Source organism: Anneissia japonica, unplaced genomic scaffold (genome assembly GCF_011630105.1).
Source record: "Anneissia japonica isolate Jap-2015-1 unplaced genomic scaffold, ASM1163010v1 scaffold9_len2422644_cov172, whole genome shotgun sequence".
Taxonomy (NCBI): Eukaryota; Metazoa; Echinodermata; class Crinoidea; order Comatulida; family Comatulidae; genus Anneissia; species Anneissia japonica.
The window spans coordinates 960,929-981,596 of record NW_022758107.1 but is presented as its reverse complement, the minus strand read 5'-3'; the positions used below and the strand labels follow the sequence as shown (position 1 = coordinate 981,596).

The 20,668-nt window shown below is 34.6% G+C and overlaps 2 protein-coding genes across 2 annotated transcripts in view; both read right to left on the bottom strand.

Annotated features, from left to right (window-relative positions):
- The window catches only part of LOC117125109 (A disintegrin and metalloproteinase with thrombospondin motifs 3-like), a 40,285-nt gene extending 34,810 nt beyond the window's left edge, over positions 1-5,475 (bottom strand). The window contains exons 1-3 of the mRNA XM_033271502.1: positions 5,378-5,475; positions 2,869-2,952; positions 969-1,116 (exon numbers count right to left, since the gene is read on the bottom strand). Coding sequence (XP_033127393.1) covers positions 969-1,116; positions 2,869-2,952; positions 5,378-5,392 — 247 coding nt within the window. The 5' untranslated portion in view covers positions 5,393-5,475. The remainder of the gene's footprint in view (positions 1-968; positions 1,117-2,868; positions 2,953-5,377) is intronic.
- A 7,850-nt stretch (positions 5,476-13,325) lies between these two features.
- On the bottom strand, positions 13,326-20,226 carry LOC117125111. Its single transcript, XM_033271504.1, has 3 exons — positions 19,906-20,226; positions 14,151-14,193; positions 13,326-13,879 (listed from the first exon to the last, which is right to left on the bottom strand). The coding sequence occupies exons 1-3, from the start codon at positions 19,972-19,974 to the stop codon at positions 13,521-13,523; spliced, it is 471 nt and encodes a 156-aa protein (XP_033127395.1). The 5' UTR covers positions 19,975-20,226; the 3' UTR covers positions 13,326-13,520.
- Between the last annotated feature and the right edge of the window lie 442 nt (positions 20,227-20,668).

Below are 20,668 nucleotides of genomic sequence, written 5' to 3'. Positions count from 1 at the left end.
GATCCAGCGGGCCGCCACTGATGCACGGTAGAGATTGCATCTTTAGATCTCCGATCTTGTTCACAAATGCACGGACTAGCGCTGTCTCGTTAGAATTTTGTAGGACGCGTTAAGAATGACAAAATATTCTCTGTATCTACTGGAACCGAGCCGCATAGCATGTATTCCACTATTTGCATTCACACCTGGGCTGTGTATATATATTGCCTTGGTTTGGCTTTGTAATCATTAGTGGTCTTGGGACTAGTTTGGGCCCTACCTAAGCTGGTCGAACGTTTCGTTTGGGTCTGTACCCTAGCTGCACTGATGAGGCCTGGAAGACCTAAACGGATCCGTCTGCAGATATTGGGATTCCTTCCAGTGGATGCTTAGTTTATTTTGTCATTCTGATCGGATTTTCTCTAATGTTCCGTTTTAATTTTAATTTTAAATTGTTTTGCATTATATGGCCGTTTGCTGTTTTATGGGTTTTTCCCATTAGCCTTTCATATGTGGAGGCTTTTTTACATGAACGAACAACTATATGAAAAGTGACTGTGAAGTTTTTATTGCTGTTGTTGATAATAGTATCTTTATCATTATTGCTGTTTTTATTATATTATTATCATTTTAATTATAATAATATTATATAATATATTGTAAGCCTAACAGTAGTATTAAAATAGTATAGTGATATACTGCAGTTAGTAATAATTCTCTAGTACTATAATGTTTTATACCTTATGATTTTATATTTGTTTTGTATTTTTGCAATTTTTGCCTGTGAGTGGGAACAACGCGTTCCTGTTGGACGACTTTTTGAAATGATAAAAAAATATGAGTATTAGTAGTAACATTAGCTATAGTAACAGTAGTAGCCGTAGCAGTAAGACCTATTTAGTATTTGTTGTAGTATTCGTACTTGATACGCATGGTAGTAGAAGTAATAATAATTTTAAAAAAAACAATTGTTTAATATGAGGCAGTACCTTCTGGTCCGAAGAAGTTACGCGTAATATAAATGCACGCGTCAAAGTGGTCTGGATTTGTGTCGTCCATAGTGTTAAACGGGAACATGTAGTGACCAACATTTTTCCTTGTACGTGATACGGATGACTTGTCAATCATAAGCGATGACTGTAAATAGAAATTGATAGTAGCCTATAATCATTTATTCATTTATTTATTACATACCGGTATTCGGCACACAAATCACAAATCAGGAAATGGGCATAGGGGTGCTAAGAGGACACCTAGGCTGTGAGCCCGGATGTAGGTACTCTTTAATCCCCTCTCCACATAAATTACAACACAGCTACTATGTCGTCGTCGTAAACTTCATCATCATCATGATTACAATATCATTATTTCTCGACAGATTCAAATTCACTCACTACGTGATTCTATGAACAACGCAACGCGACGACGAGCGCAACGGATCGTTTTTAATGACGATCCTTTCAGACTGCCACCGGCAATCAGCAGACGGCGTCGCGTCGTCTAGCGCTCGCAGGGAGCGAAGTTAGATTCGTCGTGCGACGGTCGTGTAACCGTTGTACGACGCAGTTGAGTGCCCGGCTTAACTGAATAACTTTACTCCGAACGATGTCGAGAAGACGACGAAAGGTAGGGCTAAAGCTAGACGTATCTTACACTAATATGAAACAACAGAGTCCAATAAAAGACACATCTCACCTACATTAAAATTAATGTGTTATACGATGTATCCAGACAAATAACAATACTAGTTATTCGTATTATTTTGATTTGTTGGTTGTATTCATTAACAAATGAATGTAGGTGAAACTTGTGTTTTAAGTAACAACATCATAATTATTATTACTGTTTAATTGCTATCGGTATTGCTGCCGTTGTTGTTGTTGTCGTTCTCGATCGCTATCGTTATACTGTGGTTGTCATTGTCAATATCTTTATCATTATCACAATTATTGTTATTTTCAACTAATTAATAAAGTGAAGAATAACATTATGGGTCGGGGTTAAGTCAAGACAATTTTGGTTCAATACACTATCCCATTGAACCTTGATCCATCCTTATGAACACTGCAAAATATATTTTTGATTTCGTAACGTTTCTACCGAGATCATGAACTGAAGTAACCTATGAGTTGACGTATCTACAATTCCTTGACTATAAAGCCTGTCTGACATAAAACGCCAACAAGAAAGATGTTCTAAATGAGTAAAAAAAAAAAGAAAAAACCTTTCAAGAAAAAAAAAAACAGAAACAAGATAAGCAGATAAATACGGAGAAGGCTAATACAAACTATCGAAAGGTGCCGTTGATGATAATTGACAGTATAATAAGCCTACCACAATCTTGTTGTTAAGGTAAACTAATTTGAACAAACAGATATAATATTTGAATTAGTAGGTTGATTTTCTTTTTTGTTTTTTAATTAAAAAAGAGAACAATAATTTCATAAACGACTGTTCTTTTGTTTTGATAGAGAACAGATCTTTAAATTACCTGGTAATTAACTTTAAATTATGAAATATCGAAGTAAAAATATGTAATCAGTAATTAAATACCGAAGTGTTTTGACATTTCTCATAATTATTAGGAGTTCATGGACTTGTTCAATGATTCAATTATTTTAAACGTTCTACATATTTTATACAATGTAATATATTATATCTTTCGATATAATTGTTTATACCAAGTTGATAAATTGTTATACCTTTATTCCTGAAATAGCGTCATCTAACAGTAAATTATTATTATACCGCTCTGCATAGCATCGAGCACTATACGTTGCCTGAACTGACAACTTTATATTCATTTATATATATATATATATATGTATATATATATATTTGATAATATATAAATTAGATATAAACTGAGGAAATTTGAAATTGACTTACGTTATGTTGGTCGAGGTAGATAATCTTACTGATAACAAGGTTGACATTAAACTTGAACGAAGAATCTCTAAACGCATCTGCGGCCTTAAAAGAGGAAATTGACAGGTAAATACATAACCTGCAATGACAAATTATTGATGCATACGTATCATAGACATCGCTGACGATTACAAATATTTAAAAAGTTACCTCTGCATACTGGCGATCTACGACACAAATGCCTCAATTTCGTCCAAGTTCGAACACACGAAATAAAATATGTATTTGTTTTTCTCATCTTCGTCACGTCACAAAGACTAAGACTAGGGAGAATTCGCAACCTCACGAAAACGACAACGAATACGAATACGTCTCATCTTCATTGGAATTCGTGCCTATAACATTCTTAACAATATGATGGAAGTACGACTTGAATCGGCTAAACGCTGTGACAGGTTCTACTGTAGAGGAATGGTTGTCTAAAATTCTGATGACGTAACCGTATTCGTTATAAGCTTGCGAAAACTCCCTAATTATGCCAAACAACGAACTTAATAACGTTTCAAAGTGACAATCACTTGACAAGACAAAAATACCTAAAAACAAAACAAAACCTATATGATTATATCATATATTATTATTTATAATAAACGGTTTAAAATACAGACACGATGTTTATATGGAGTGGCGAATCGGTCCAGCAGGGCCTATTGTATATTAATATGATGTTTTTATAATAAAATATTACTAGGCCTCTCTTTTTTTTTATGTTTACTCATTTTGTAATAGCAGTGTACTTCCGAGGCTTGAATTAACGGCGTCGATGTGATGTCGGCCCTCGTATGTTCGGTTTTCTTCGGGCTATCAGCATGCAATTAAGCTTCTGCCGGTAGGATGTTACCCTTGTTAAGAGAATTGGAACTAGCACCAAATTTAATATCGTGTGTACGTAACGTAAAGAGACCAGATTTACTGAAGGAGGCGGTTAATGTTACACCGGCATTAATGCCAGGATAAAAGTTCCATCGTTAAATTTTAAAGCACTCGTACGTACAGTAGTTCAAGGTTTTGGATGAGCAAACTGCTAGGCCTATTTTAATATTGATTGAACTAAATATGATGTTGATCAAATAACTTCATTTAGCTTCAATTGTAGTAATTATTTCTAATTTCATTTGTGTTAGCTAATAAGGGTTGTTTCTCACCAGTAGTTTCCAATCCGCATTCTCGGACCATTTTCAGCTGAATGACATTGGCAAGTGTTTTCAGCTGAATGACATTGGCAAGTAGCCAATGTCTACGTCACCGATGATGAAGTTATTTCTAATATCAATTTTGAACAATAATTATTTTGATATGCTGATATTGAACTGAATTTTCATATTCCTATGCGTATTATTACCAACGCTATATGCAGATAAGAGTATATTAATTTTTGTTTCAAATTAATTGTCTTCCATGCGTGGTACTGGTCATTGTTATTTTTGTATTTTTTTTAACGACTCTAACTCAAACAGAGGTAATTTAATAATAATAATTTGTTTGCCGACACAGACACCTTTTTTTTATTTTGTGTGAGTGCCATATAAATTCAATGTTTCGTTTTTAATTAGATATTATTAAGAATTACTGATGATATTTTTTTAATAAGCAACTAAATATTAGATTAGAATACTTCTTCTCTCAGAGAATTTTTGGAGTTGCATGTTATTGTACTATTTTAATATAATCAGTAAATTACATGGTTAAAAAATAGTATGAAATCCCGAGTGCCAAGTTGTTTGCTAGAGAACTGTTAGCCTACTAATACCAAGTTTTTTTTCAAATCTTTTTTGTTTAAGTCTGAGAGTGCTATTTGCAAGCTTCTAGATGTGGTCCCATGTTTGTAACACCATAGGTAGGCTTAAGACTTGTTGGTTTCGGCCCCTACTGCCTATGCTGCCGCCGCCACTGAATTTGAAGTAATTATCTTCTTTAAAACACTGAAACACGATAGTGGTCGGCTGTGTTCTGTGGTATAAAATAAAAATGATTTCTGCGACATCAAACTAAATGTAACTGTTTCTGATACTATTTAACGTACAAGGGTGGTGGTGGGTCAATATTTATGCTGTAGCCTACAACAATGATAGTAGATATCGTCAAAAAACCATTCCTACTCCTACTCCTTAATCTGACACGGAGGGATTTCATTTCCACAAGCATTTGTGTCACCTGAGTGTAATTTTAATAATCCGATAACTGAAAAATATCATCCTAATGCTGCAATGCTTATTGGAATTGTATGTACAAATTACATGTGCCGGAAGATAGGAAGGTAGCATTTGTTGACAAACATTACATTAGAAAGGTTTTCTCTTTTTTGTTATCTTGTGTGATTCAGATCCAATGATTCATCAAAATAGGCTGTATGGGCGTATATAGATAGTTATATTTATGGCCCACTAAGACCTTTTTTCTAAGTCCCATTACTGCATCTCTTTCCTTTATTTCTAAAATTCATATTAGTGGAATGGCAATGTTAACTTACTATATTCATCAACATTAGTATATAATCCTTCGTTCCTTCACCATGAAATGCTTTAACCGAGTAATCTACCAAAATGGCTAATTCGATGGTAAACTTTTGATCAAAAAAGTGCATTTTGAGAAAAACGCATTTAAAGACTTTTGAAAATAGTATTTTTATTAGCATACCTTCTTTTATATGAAATTGCCTAAATTTCTATATGGTTATAGTACATAGTACATTGAATCCTAATAGTGTGTATAAAATATATGACCATAATAAGATTGGTTAATTAGCAATTCATCAATAAACTTATTCGTCACTTCGAAAAAAAAATTTAACGTACAAATTGCAGTAATTTAACATTCGCTACACATTCGCCACTTTGTGGGGGGGGGGGAATCAAACCAACTAACATTCGACACTGGAAATTCAAGCCAGTAGGCAGAATTTTTGATGTGAAGGGTCGGGTGCGTTTTAGCGAGCAAGGTGAGAACCTTAGGCCACAGGACCTGGGCCATCTTGGAATCCCTAGGGGTGCAGGGGCAGAGTTCTGGTGGAGTCGGGGGAGGGTGCAAATCTCTCCGAAGCGCCAATAAATTTGCATTTTGAGTGGATTTGCCGTACGATTGAAATCGAAACGGTACTGGGTTTGGCACAGGCGTGGCACGAGGGAAGAACGGAGGGGGAGGGGTGGGTTCAGGGCGCTCCGTCGGGGAGAAAAAACACAATTCGTCGGGGAGAAAAAAATTATATGTATTTTCATATTAGTTGATTTTAAAATCGATTAAATAAGCTTTTGAAACCCCTAAATTGTCAAAATTTTCGGGGATTCGCCCCCTGGACCACTTTAGAAAGAAGCGACGTTCGACCACGCCCACTTTGCTCTCGTTGTCGAAATCGGCCCCTTGTCCGGGCATTGCCCCCCCCCCCCGTCTGGCAAATCCCAGCGCCACCACTGATTTGGAGCCATTTGTAGAAAAAGCCTTCATAACACCACCGGCTGTATAAAATGTATTATAAGATTGAAAATGTTAATCTTATTATTGTAGTCAAATATTATTTCCACGTTTAAATTATTGTTATATACATAGTTAATGTATATTATAGTAATTTAAAATGTATATTTATATTATAAAGTATTGTTAAAATAAGAATACTGTTTACGTCTCAAATAAAAATATATATTAGTTGTATATAAACTATAACATAATATGAATGTCTTATTTGTAAAATATTTTAAATGTGAAACAAATGATCATATAGTATTTGTATTGGTCTTAGATCGTTTAGAGGCATAATAATATGACAAATATAATGTTAGTGTTAAAATGTTTTTTATATAATAAAGGATACAGGGAGAAAGAAGAAAAGCAATAAGATCCGGAGTGGCTCAAAATTGTACCGAAAATTATATAATATTGATAATAATTAATAATTATATATATCATCATATAGGCCTATTATATTTTACGAGTTTTATTATAAGTCATATTAAATGTATGTGCGTAAGCGTAAAAACTTCTTAAATATACAAGGCGTGAGTGTGCGCTGAATATGTACCAGTAGCTTTTCTCGAAAAATGCGTTATAATAACCAATAATACGAAAACAAATCGTTTCATGTTAAATCCTCTTTAATTAAAAAAAAATAACCGTACCCTCTTTAATTTAAAAAAAATAACCGTATAAAAAATAACAATAATGATTAAAATCATTCAAAATCATAATGGAAATTAATTAATTTTTGAACGTAATTTAGAACTAGTACAAAAGATTAATTTAAGTTTCTTATTATAATTAATTTATTTAAAAATATAGGTATTGTGTTAGCCTATGACCTACACGAAGCATGAGCTCGTGTAGACCAAACCAATGCCGTTTCGTTTTAAATCGTACAGGAAATCCACTCACGATGATACGCTCATTTAATTTATGCTTGCACGCAGGCGCGGATTCAGGGTGAGAAATAAAAATAAAATGTTGACCATTTTTCTAACAATCATACTTACTTTCCTTCATACTTATTTTGAACAGTATCATTAGGACATTGTTTAAATTCACACTAGCCTATATCTTACACCTTTACACTGATTGTACTGCAGGCCCTATCAGAGAGGTCCCATTACATTATGGTCTTCCATATACTATGCGCATAATACAGTGCATGACAAACGTTACGCTACTAATTGGGAGAATCTCAGCTCAGTCCTACTTGTGTCTATGTTAGCATTGTTTTAAAGCAATAACCTATCAGACATTCACATGAACAACAAAACCAATGAAAATATATTTTGCTTAACTATTGTTTTCAGCAACAATTGCGTATCCAGAATTTAAGGAATGAGTGGTGGGTGCTAATAAAATGAGAGTCCACACCACGTCAGCGCCACTGCGGTTGGCGGTGATACGAAAAGTTCGGTATTTTACACCTCTGGGTGCCTGGAAATGGAACTTAAATTGCCATTTACTTTTTTATTTATTTTGAACGAATTGAGTAAAAAAAAAATCCGAAATAATTAAATAGGTACCCGAAAATGACACTTAAATAATTACAATTCTAAAAACTACCATATCCAACTGAACCCCACCATGGTGGTGGCTTAGGTGAAAAAGTTTGAGACTCAAAAAAAATAGCACTTGATTAGTACAAAACTTACTATAGCTACCTGAGCCCCACAATGGCTTTGGGGCGCAGATGAGTAAATTTTAACAATTTGAGACTTCATAGTTGCCCGAAAACGGCAATTTAAGACTTTCAGATGCCGGAAAATGGCACTTTAATACATAAACACTACGAAAATTACTATATCCACCTAAGCCCCATTATGGATGAGGCTGAGGTGAGAAAATTTTAAGAATAAAACACACTTTTGTCACAGTGTGTCCACACTGTGGACTACTATGTGAATTTCTCTCTGTGTACCTTATGTAGTAACACACTGTGATTGCTGTGGCTGAATTTAAAGGGTGGTGCTGAAAATTTTAAAGGATGGATACATTTCTTACTACTTATGGTGTCGGACACAACTCAGCATGAACAGTGTCCTACAATTTAAATTTCATTTATTCGATAACTTTAATTTAATTTATTAATGCAAATAATATGTGTACACTTAAATAACCTGTTCAAATCTCTATCCACATCAACACTTAGTGATACGCATCCTTGGATATGTATGAAACAGACTCCATCTTGTAGGTATTAGTTTTGATGAATTGTTACCTACAAGATGGAGTCTGTTTTACTGTATTATACAAAGATGCTTATCACTAACTGTTGATGTGGATAGAGATTTGAACTGGTTCTCCCTAGAGTCCAATGCCATGTCCTCCGAATCAGACGTATATTTAGTTGACTATTAAGATTTAGATTTAGTGTTTCTTTTTTAAAATTTTATACATCACTGCACACACAACGAGCAAAGATAACAGAAAAACAATACAGAAAAAGCAGCAAAAGGGAATAGATGAACAGGTTTCAAGCACTGCCTACTAAAATGATTTAACAGTATGAAATATTTGCATATAGGCCTAGTCATGAGATGAACACAATCAACTCACTGTATTTCTTTCAATATTGATCGATTCAGACGGAAGCAACATGCTCATGGAATTTTAAGTATTGAGAACCTTCCAATTATCGTAGAATTATGCTTTAAAAGGCACTATAAAAACATTTTCATCGTCATATTGGGCCTATACACTGAGAAACAAACAGCTGCACGTTGCAGGTTTTAAATGAACGCAATCAACTCACTGTACTTCTTTCAATATTGATCGATTCAGAAGGAAGCAACATGCTCATTGTATTTTAAATATTGGGAACTTTCCAATTGTCGTAGGATTTTGCTTATTAAAAAGCAATATAAAAAACATTCTCATCGTCATATGGGCCTTTTGCAATACACTGAGAAACAAACAGCTGCACGTTGCACGTTCAGTAGGGTAATTATTCAGACTCCGTCGTCAAAAAGCACAATCTAACAATATTTTCATCCTACTAAATTATAATTCAAGTGTTTTGCTAATTTCCTTACAATTTTTACAGGTTAATGTTTCATTTCTTACCTTACCTTAATTACCTTCTTCGCGTCATGTGTCGCATAGGCCTCAACAGAATGCCTCCATCTATCCCTGTTGGCTGCTGCAACTCTAGCTGGTCCCCCCACCCCCACCATGATGTCCATCGTCATTTATATTTCGTTCTTTTTCCACCATTCGTCTCCATGTTGTTATTGGTCTTCCTTCCGGTGGCCATGTCAATGCAGTGTTGCAGTCATTCCCTTGGTCTCTTGTTTGTTTAATGTTTCATTTTTAGGTAAATGTAATTGTTTACGTACCTACAAGATTGGGTCTACACACTTAAATGTCAAATGAACTCATCAAAATATTTAGGCCTACTACTTCTCGAAAATAGAAGTAAACACCAACACATTATTCTAATGTGAGTTTTTATTTTACATTTCTGTGCTAAAAATTAGAAATAAACGGAACATGTGAATATATATACAAGCCATCATAATACAGGCGCGGATCCAGACCTTCGCCCATTTCGACCAGGCGAAGGTCAGGATGAGAAATAAAAATAAAATGTTGATCATTTTTCCAACAATCATACATAATTTCCTTGACACTTATATCGAAGGTCTGGATCCGCGCCTGTATTATATTGTATATATATTCACATGTTCCGTTTATTTATAATTTTTAGCACAGAAATGTAAGATAAAAACATAGAAGTGGTTGGCGCACCGGTTTTTGGCTTGGACTCCCAACCTTGAGGTCGGGGGTTCGAAACTCTCGCTGTGCAAGTCGCTTGTGTCCTTGGGCAAGGCACTTTATCTACGGTTGCCTCTCTCCACAAAGGAGTACAAGTGGGCGCTGATTATTAGCCGCAATATTATGGAGATATAATTTAATTTAATAATTTCGTTTAGTATTCAATGTGATCCATATGTGTTTGATCCAATGACCGGGGTAATAATGTAAAGTGCTTAGGGGCTTTGTTAAGGCATTAAGCGCTATATAAGAACGACATATTATTATTATTATTATTATTATTATTATTATTATTATTATTATTATTATTATTATTATTATTATTATTGAACATTATCATTAGGACATTGTTTAAATCTACACTAGCCTATATCTTACACTTTTACACTGATTGTACTGTAGACCCTACCAGAGGTACATTCCCATGTAATTATGGTCTTCCATATCTATAGCGCATGATACAGTGCATGACAAACGTTACATAACCACCACTACTAATTAAGAGTCGCTCAGCTCAGTCGTACATGTGTCTATGTTGGCACTGATGCTGTGTGTTTTAACATTGTTTTAAAGTAATAACCTTTCAGACATTTCACATGAACAAAAAAACGAATGAAAATATTTTTGGCCTCGCTGTTGTTTTCAGCAACAGTGACGTATGCAGGATTTAAGAAAGGAGGGTGCTGATGAAATGGTTGGCGGTGACGCAAAAATTTCAGTACTTTATACCTCTAGATGCCCGGAAATGGAACTAAAATTTTCCTTTTAATTCTTTTTATTTAAATACTTACAATTATAAAAACTACTATATCCAACTGAGCCCCACCATGGTTGGGGCTCGGGTGAGAAATGTTTGAGAATTTGAGACTCGTATAGATGCTTAAAAATAGCACTTGAATAGTACAAAATTTACGATACCTACCTGAGCCCCACCGCGGTTTTGGGAGGCAGATGAGTAAATTTTAAGAATTTGAGACTTTAGATGCCCGAAAACGGCACTAAATACTTAAAATTTATGAACACTACCAATCCATCCACCTCAGCCCATCATAGTTGAGGCTGAGGTAAGACAATTGTAAGAATTTGAGAACTTTTAGATGCCGGAAAATGGCACTTTAATATATAAAAACTACGAAAATGACTATATCCACCTGATCCTAATCCATCATGGATGAGGCTGAGGTGAGAACATTTTAAGAATTGGGGACTTTTAGAACATTCCTGATGATGAAATAATTAATGTCGAAATATTGAATCCCGACACGATCGCGTGCATTTCGATGTATACTATCTTATATGAGATTAATTAGTGAACCTTTCGGGGGTTTTTTCGACTTTTAGATGACAGAAAATGGCACTTTAATACATAAAAACTAGGAAAAGTACTATATCCAGGCACCCTGAGCAACCCACCCCGCATACGCCACTGCAGCAATATTCTTCCTTATCTCTCTCCCTCCCCATCTCTCTATCTCTCCCCATCGTGCACACCCGGTTAATTATAAACAAAGTTATAACTTTTCTTTATGACTGTTCTCTACAAATCTCTGTTTTCCATAAGTTGTAGAATGTACTGCTGCTGTGTGTTTAGATCCTTTTATAATTGCTTGATGTATATAGCCGGGGCCGTCCTTGCTTCTTTTTCCCATGGGTTGGTTTCCAAAAGAGAACCCTTGAAATAACTTCATTTTTACTTCTGTAGCAATGTCCAGCAAAATGCTAACCTTCGTGCCTGTAGGTTCTTGATGCAGGTGGAACGTCTCCATACAGGTCTTTATTTGTAACAGGCCTATGTTGTTTGTAGTTGATATTCAAGGCGTGTCTGAGTAATCTATCTTGTATAACAACCATCAAGTCCTTTCTCTCTCTCCAGAATCCGTTCGTTTCTTTTTATAGAAATTCCTAATTAGCAATATTTGTTTTAAAACCTTAGGTCACCTGAACGTTAGAGGATTTCCACATGCAGTGCGGATTCAATGGGAGCAGTCGGCCCGGGCCCCCGTAACTAGGCCTATTTAAAAATTATTTTTTAAGAATGCCAAAAAACTGAAAATTCAAATCCTGAGAGTATTATTCCGGCCATCTAGAGGCGACATTATTTAAATTTTTCTTAACTCAGCCCCAAACATGGTGTGGCTGAGGTGTCTATCTGTGAAGGGACCTCTCTGGGCACCCTTTTTTTTAAATTTCTGGACCCAACACTGCAAAGACCACCCCATGTGTGCGAAGGTCAGAAAAAATCCTGGATCCGCGCCTGTGCGTGGGAAATGATACATTTCTGGTTTGTAGTAAACAAACCGATTGATATAGCGACATTCGTCAGTTAGCTAATTAATATTCTTCCTTAATTACTTATCTAATTGAATCATTTTTTTTCATAGATTCTACAGAGTAAGACAACTTAAATCCACAAATTAAAAAAAATCGATTTTTCCACATTCGTCACTACGTTATATAAGGGACGAAATGTATGTTCCTTTAAATTAGTTACTGTATTTACTTTTATCAATGTTTGTAATTAATATATTATTTTATATTTTAATTAACATAAGAAGCAAATTCAGTAGTTCGTATTTAGGTTTTTCCGGATATATATACTGTAGCTAAATTTTGATTCTAACCAAATGTCTACAGCAACCCATACTAATATAACACGGGATATCTCTTAATTGGGAGACTTTTTCAGACCACTACATACCGTACTACATTATCAGCGTGCAATCCTAACACGACTTAAAATGAACACTGTGTAATTAATTTGATTACCGGTTGTTTATCATATCTTTGCTAGGCGTCTAGACCGATCTCTTCGGTGTGTGAACACAGAGTTTAAATATACAAAAGTTCGAAGAAAGCTCTGTCCAGAACTGTTGTGTACCCATTATATATTGATGATATGCCTATATATGGTTATGATATGTTACCTTATTACCATATTATAGGCATGTGATACGTTTTTGTAAAATAATTGGTAATCTGGACAGGGCTTTATACTTTGTGTCCCTTATGCGAATAGCAGTTAACAACGAGGGAAAAATAATTTACTCTTTTTTTCCGAAGAGTGCAAGCGTCAATACCGCGTGGATGGATCGTATCGCGCAAATGGCAGAGAGACGGTGCTATACTTTAATTTTAACCCTCATTGTCAACGTGAATGAAAACCATAATGCTTGGTGGGCTTTTTTTTTTTAATTTAAATTGGCCTTTCCGAAGGGACATTGTGAGAGGTAGGCCTATAGCACAGATGGTCTGGAGTCTAGATATGAATATATTTTATACTATTAGTGTACTCATGTATAAATTTTGGACGGTAACGAATATAGGTTAATTACACTAACTGACAAATGGAATGCTTATTAATGATCACTCTATTAATTATTTGATTAAAAAGTGACGACACTTACAAATGCTCCATCGCAATTGTCAATCACAACTCTGGAGTTCAAATCATTAATAACAGAGCCAATAAGCAGACATTTGCTCGGAATCCTATTCTTCATATTTCGATTGATGTCTTCTACTGCTTCCGCTGTTAAACGGGAATCCCTTGTAAGGCTCATTACCAACAGCTCATCATCTAGTTTGATTGTGTAGTGCTGCACCACAGCGCTTTTTATTCCAGGTGTAGTGTCAGATTTTTGTTTCTGATTTGGGTAGAGTTTATTCTCAGACATCGCGAAAATATCGTGAGAAATGAACTTGCCTGATGCCGTGGAATGATACGGGCGGACATAGTTTATATCTGAAGTAAAGAAAAAATTAACAACTAAAATGTGTTTTAATATCGTAAAAATCGAGAGATATTTTCGAGACGTGTTTATTTCTGAATGTCAATACCGGTACCGGTTACGTATCTTATCAATCATTTATAAATGATAGCCCTAAGTAGAATATAATCTATGGATAGCTGTTTAAATGTAAAACCCATCTATCAATATATTAATTTATCAAACTGATGACATCTACTGAGTACAGTACTTAATACTGAAATGTTTGTATACCGTAAGCCATACCTGCTAATCCGTCTTTCGTGTGAGTCCATCCTCCTGCAACAACCTGCAGATGAAAATGCAAATTAAAAAATAAGATGAAACTCCATCATAAGATACATAAGATAAACACTCTCGGATGGGATAGTAAGGTTTTGATGGGTTTACCATTTTGAAATTTTGAAAATTATCTATTAATTATCTCAATTAATGTAACTACAGTACTCGTTGAATGTTCATAATATTTTCATGCAGATTGAGAATCTGGTAATTTTAAAGTTTTTTTTTTAATGTAATATTCCATTTTTTAAATTACCAACCTTCTAAATAATCCAGGCTCTTATAGTTAGTTATTTACCAAGCTCTTCGCCCACTCTTCAAATTCTTTTACTTTTTATATCACATATTTTGTGTTCTATTTTATGTATTTTGCACCATGAAACTTGTTAACGATGGCCATCGGTTCGGGCCACCAGTCGTCAAATATCTGGAGCATCTGGAGCCGGTACACTGGCCGTCACTGTATTTTGGCAAGGGCAACTCTACCTGCCATCACTTCTCACTCACCTTTCCATAGGCCTGACAAGTGTACCGATTAATAAACCTAATTACTGTACAGAGCAATCGTAATTCAGTCCACTTACAATGCGAGTCCAGATTATTACCTTTTACCTTAAATTGTCTGCCTAAACCAGATGAAAACCAGTTAAAATAAATTAAAATCAACGTAAAACTTGAATTGAAATTGAAACTTAGTCGGAACTCTTATGACCAGTCAAAACCTGCTAAACAAGTGAACTTGAAAAAGGCAATTGAAGCAGATGAGGGCCAAGTTTAAATTTTCCAAAAATATGTTACTAAATTTTGCAAAAGTTTTCAACGGGTTTTCAAGTTTGCATTATATACTGATCAGTGATTTATAAGATAAGATGAGATAAACTTTATTGTCATGACCACAAAACAAGGTGTTGATGAAATTTGGTTTCCTTGATGCTTAAACTACAATACATAAATAATACGGTAAAAAATATATTGAACACAAGGGATTAGTTGCACTTAAAATATAAAATACACGAAAGACTAAAATACAAATTATATAGAACAATATAAAATTAATTATACTATCTTTGAAAAATTGAGTTGAAAACATGAGTTGATTTATGAACGAAGGAGTTCCTGCACCGTGTAGTCTTGCATTTCAAACGGGACGGAGTATACCGTACCAGAGTTGTTTACAACATAATCGTTGTTTAATGGATGTGCAATATATTTTAACTTGTGGTTAGGTTCACCTTATGAGTTATTTGTTTTTCGGTTGTTATGTTGCCCCACGTTTGTAGAGATCAGGAATCAGAATGATTGCCAAAGAAATAAAAATGTTATTGGCGAAAGCCTGCTGAACATGGTATTGTCGTAATTGTAGTTATTCCAGGAAAATGCATGTTTATGTTACTGTTCATGTTGCTGACGTAGAGTCTGCAAGGAGGATTGCACTCTCGTGTACCGGTATTTCGTAACTCGGTTGCGTAGTGATGTAACTGACAGAAGATGTATTAAATACATCAAGTGAGATTGCGAGAAACTTACAAAATTACAAAATTATTTCATATAATATATCCGATAAAGACTCTCAAATTAAAAGTAAAATAATGGTGAGATATATATCAGTTAAAAATAATCGTAATTTACTAAATAGGAATTAATAAAATCGGAAAAGCAGTTAGTTTAAACACAGATCATGTATATAGGATCTGTGGTTTAAAGAACGGACGAATATAATTATCTGACCTGAATGGGCATGCCTTTCGACAGACCTTTTGAAGGTGTATGACTAAATAATTATGTGTAGTACAACGTCAGTTTGGTTATAGCCATAAATCTGAATTAAAACGATGACGTCAAGGGGAGTTTTGTATTTACAACTTTTATTTAGAATTACTCTACAAGTGCAACTATTATTATTATTCACTCCATTTTGAGGTCACTAATTATACGTGAACCTTTCTAATAATCGTGATTTGTTACAAGTTCGCAAGTTAAATTCTGTATATGAGTATCAGTGTGTTTATGCATGCTATCACTTTTGTTTGTAATGATTTACGAATTCACCAACCTAATGCTGTTACATATTCATATTGGTCTTCTATTTGAAACTCAATTCTGTGAAGTTCAAATGTCCAAATTGGAAATTGAAGCTGGAGGGAGTTTGAGTTCCCGGGTGATGAATAATGTTGATTGCAGTTTTTTCCCCCTCTATATATTCCTCATTATAATTTTTTAGCCAACAGTTAGATAATTCTTTGGAAGAATTGAAGTGAACTTTATGCACTACAAATCGGTGTTATAAAACATGATTTTACATTACGTATTATTAGTTATAAGTAATCATCGACATAATTAAACACACTTTTTTTTATAAGAACCAGTAAATTTTTCATAGGCTCAGTGCTCTTATTATTTCGTCAATTTAAGGCTCAAAATGTTCTTACTTTGTTCGTATTTTAGAAACTTTCAGAGATAGAAAATTATTATTGTACAGCAGTATATTACTCTACTGTATTATGCAGGGTATTGCATAGTCACACTGCACATAATGGTACAGATAAGATTTTTTTTTTTGATATTTTTTTTTTTATGAAAACCTCAATTTGTTATTATTTTGTTCATATTTTTAAAGCAATTTCAGCCTTAGTGTTCTTATAAAATGTATTCTTATTGAAAAAATGTATAACTACAAAGTATTAATTTAAACTAATCAAGGTTACTAGAAGAAAAACGATAGCACTTTACACTTGTCAAAAAAAACCTGAGACAACTAGGCCTATAATAATTCAAATTACGCGATGAATGATCTTAACAAATGCGAAGAATTCCCCTTAACGATGTCGAAATATCTAACATTTTATTGTGCACTTGTGCATCAGTACATAGCATAGGCTTGTGCGTTGTTCATAATCTCACTTTTTCTGGTCGTTTTTCAAAATATAAATAATTGATTTAATAATTATATAACAACGCCGAGTTGCTCGAGTGAATGCAGCTGTATTGGATTTGACATTGGTGTTTAGACGGACTTGTGTCAAATGGTCAACTCATATCGTCCTTCCAATTTCGCGTTAAGTAGGCCTAGTTCCCCTCATTTGCATTATGAAGCACGAATAGAGAATGTCAGTTTAATAATCAAATGTAGGAGGTTGCTTACCGGTTGACCATGGTAGGCTCTCTATTGCGGTTATCATGTTTTGTTAAATGCAACACAATGGACTATGCATTTATATTATTATTTTGGGCACATATTAACAATACATAACAAACACTAATATTATGTTATATGTACTGTGGATGCAGTGCATTTACTGTTATTTTCAAAGATTTATTGTAACTCTAATGGATTTATTTGCTGCATTTTTGTAAAGAATGATTCATTTAAATCAGGTTTGCTGCATAGCACTATAAACACAATATAAACAAACAGATAAATAACAACAATGACTCGAATAGGAACGTTGTAAAAATCGTACCAAGCATAAGTTATCAGTTGTATGAAAAAAGGTGTCTCCAGCGAGATTCGAACCTGTAACCTCTCGCTATGAAGGCGAGTATGAACCATTAGACCGCCGACATTTATAGGATATAGGCGAAGATGTAACTACCAGGTACTTTTTCTCCTACAACAGCTGACTGAAACGTTCGCAGGGCTGCAGGGGTGTTACACACACGTAAACAAAGTTCTAGTCACATTTCAACCAACTGTGCTAAGCCTGTCTCTTATACACATCTAGATGTGTATAAGAGACAGATATAATTGAATTACAATGAAAAAAGTATTTCAACCGAGAATCGAACCCAGGACCTTTCTTGGATATTTACAGCTATCTATATCCAATACTTCCTTCTTTTTTACTGTTATTTAAAGGTTCCCAAGCGTCAAATAATATTGTTATATTCGCGAACATTTTTCACCATTGCAAACATTGAGCTGAGTGCTGTATGCTAGTAAACATCGTTCCCAAGACCTTATACTTCATAAACCTTATAGCTTGAAGCTACCGTATTTGCTCCATATGAAAGGGTGGTGCCAGCGCGGGGCTTCAAATCAGTGATTAGAATCAGGGGAGGAAAACATATGTGTATAATTCACTTATTAATTGACCCCAAAATCGATTAAATAAGCCTTTGAAACCTAAATTGTCATATTTTTCTTCACCCCTGGACCACTTTTTCAGAGAATGTCAGCAACACCCGACCACGCCCACTTACGCTCTTGTTGGGGACATCGCACCTCCCTCCCCTACCCTACACGTCGGGCAAATCATGCTCATATTTATACAAATTGTGTTGAATGACTGTCGATCTCTCGTATTCAGCGCGTTTCTTTCAAACTTGTAATGTGAGGAGCAACTCCCTGGGTTAACAGACACAATATAGTACAAAGCGGAATGTACATAGAGTTCGAAACCCTGACCTGTGATAGCCTACTGTATGTTGAGCGAGCACACGATTAGCAACTGCTGCGCCAACTGCTCACATTTCCAAAGTGTAATGACATGATATATAATGCTAACTCAGTTAGCGTAAGTAGAAACAATTCATGCAAAGTTGCTTTACTTATTTAAGTGGATATTCAGTTGTTACTAAATTCATTACATGTCCGTTGCCAAAATAAATATTGAATTTAATCGAAAGCAAGTCTTGGCACCAGGGCATATGTAGCGGTGCAGTTGAATACTTGGCCCCTACATGCCGAAAACCCAGTAAAATTCCATGCGATGGTCCTGTTTACCATTGCTTAGCATAAATTACTTCATGATAACATTGCATTTTAATTTTTATAATAGCAACAACCAGCAATAAAGAAAACGTACAGGTACGACTTCACTGCATAAAGCACATAACCTTTAAAACCCGGGTCCGCCCGGATTTAAAGCATAGGTGCGGCAATAGAAATTCTTGGTTCTACATCGGTTTATATCAATTTTATGCCCATGTCTTGGTTTAATTTCCTTGTTATACATCTATAGTTTGGGGGAACCGACGTTGCCTATATCGACAGCTAAGGGCAAGTAGAACCAAGGTAAACGGACAACTTCTAAAATTTATCATCAGGAACTACTGTATATGATGTTTCGTCTATTTCGACCCCAATAAAACACTAAGACCGATGTTTTCAATGCGTTGCTGGTTAACTTTATTTCTTCCAATATAACGGTACAAAAGATACCATTTCCAACCAACAGTACGGTACCTATGCGGCATGAGTACGTTACTTTATTTTCATATATTATATGTAATACACCTAATCAGTATTTTTGAAGCCTAACAAAAATATTTATATTTAGGGACGCCTCATATCCCCTAGGCAACTTTGTAATGTATTTGATGTCAGCAACGTCTCATGCATTTGAATACGCCTACATATCAACCAACTTCGTTATTTTCAATCATTTTATCATGCCGGTATAAAGTGCTATAGTATTTAATTTCAAAATGTACTGTACCTATGCGGCATGAGTACGTTGTAGCGTTACTTTATTTTCATTTTATTATTACTGTCCTCGTAAAACTATAAGCGTATGTCATTATGTAGGCCTATATTTATACATTTGTTTAGCAGAGTTTGTTTGCAAATAATTACAGTATGTTTAAAAAAATAAAAAAAACGTAAAGATGTTATACAGCCGGATTCCATTCGATTCCGTTTCTCTTTATACGATAATTCTTCTAATCCAGTTTACTACACGTTAAAATGCTTAAATCTTCCAAATAAATTTAGGCCTACCTTGTAAATTACATTGTTTAGCATAAGCATCAGGTAAAAACGCCGCGTCAACTTGATCCCGCCAGGCATGGTTGTCCTAAAAAAATCCAACTTGTAAATGTCTATTAGTAAAAGTCGTTCGGCTACCAAAGTTGCACTATGTCTAAGTGTCGTGGTGGAAGTAGTTCGGGGCGTTAACTACCGTAGGCCACATAGTAAAATCGGATGAAGCCTTGATATCTTCTGAGCGTAGATAGCTGATGAAACACAAAATATACCGTCTAAACGCAGTCTAGGAAACTGCGTTGCTGTTAACGGAAGGATCGACACCCCATGACCCCCGTGTACGTCATTCGAGTTTTTGCATCTCACAACATTTCCTTATTTACTGTCGACCCAACTTTTGATATTAATTCAATTCTATATAAAGGTAACAATCCTAGACAATAATGGATATTGATGGAAAAATGAAATGGTTGATGGAATAAAATTACAAGGTATTCTTTGATGATTAGTGGGCTTTAGAATGTAGAGTAACCAATAACAAGATCTATCCACTGATTATTATTAATAAAAAAAATATTATTATTATTATTATTATTATTATTATTATTATTATTATTATTATTATTTTATTATTATTATTATTATTATTATTATTTATAATAATAGGCCTATATATATACAAAATTATCACTTTTTTATTATTGTGCTTATTAGTGAATCATCGTTCTATTATCATTGTCATGATAGATAATAATAATAACAATTATTATTATTATTA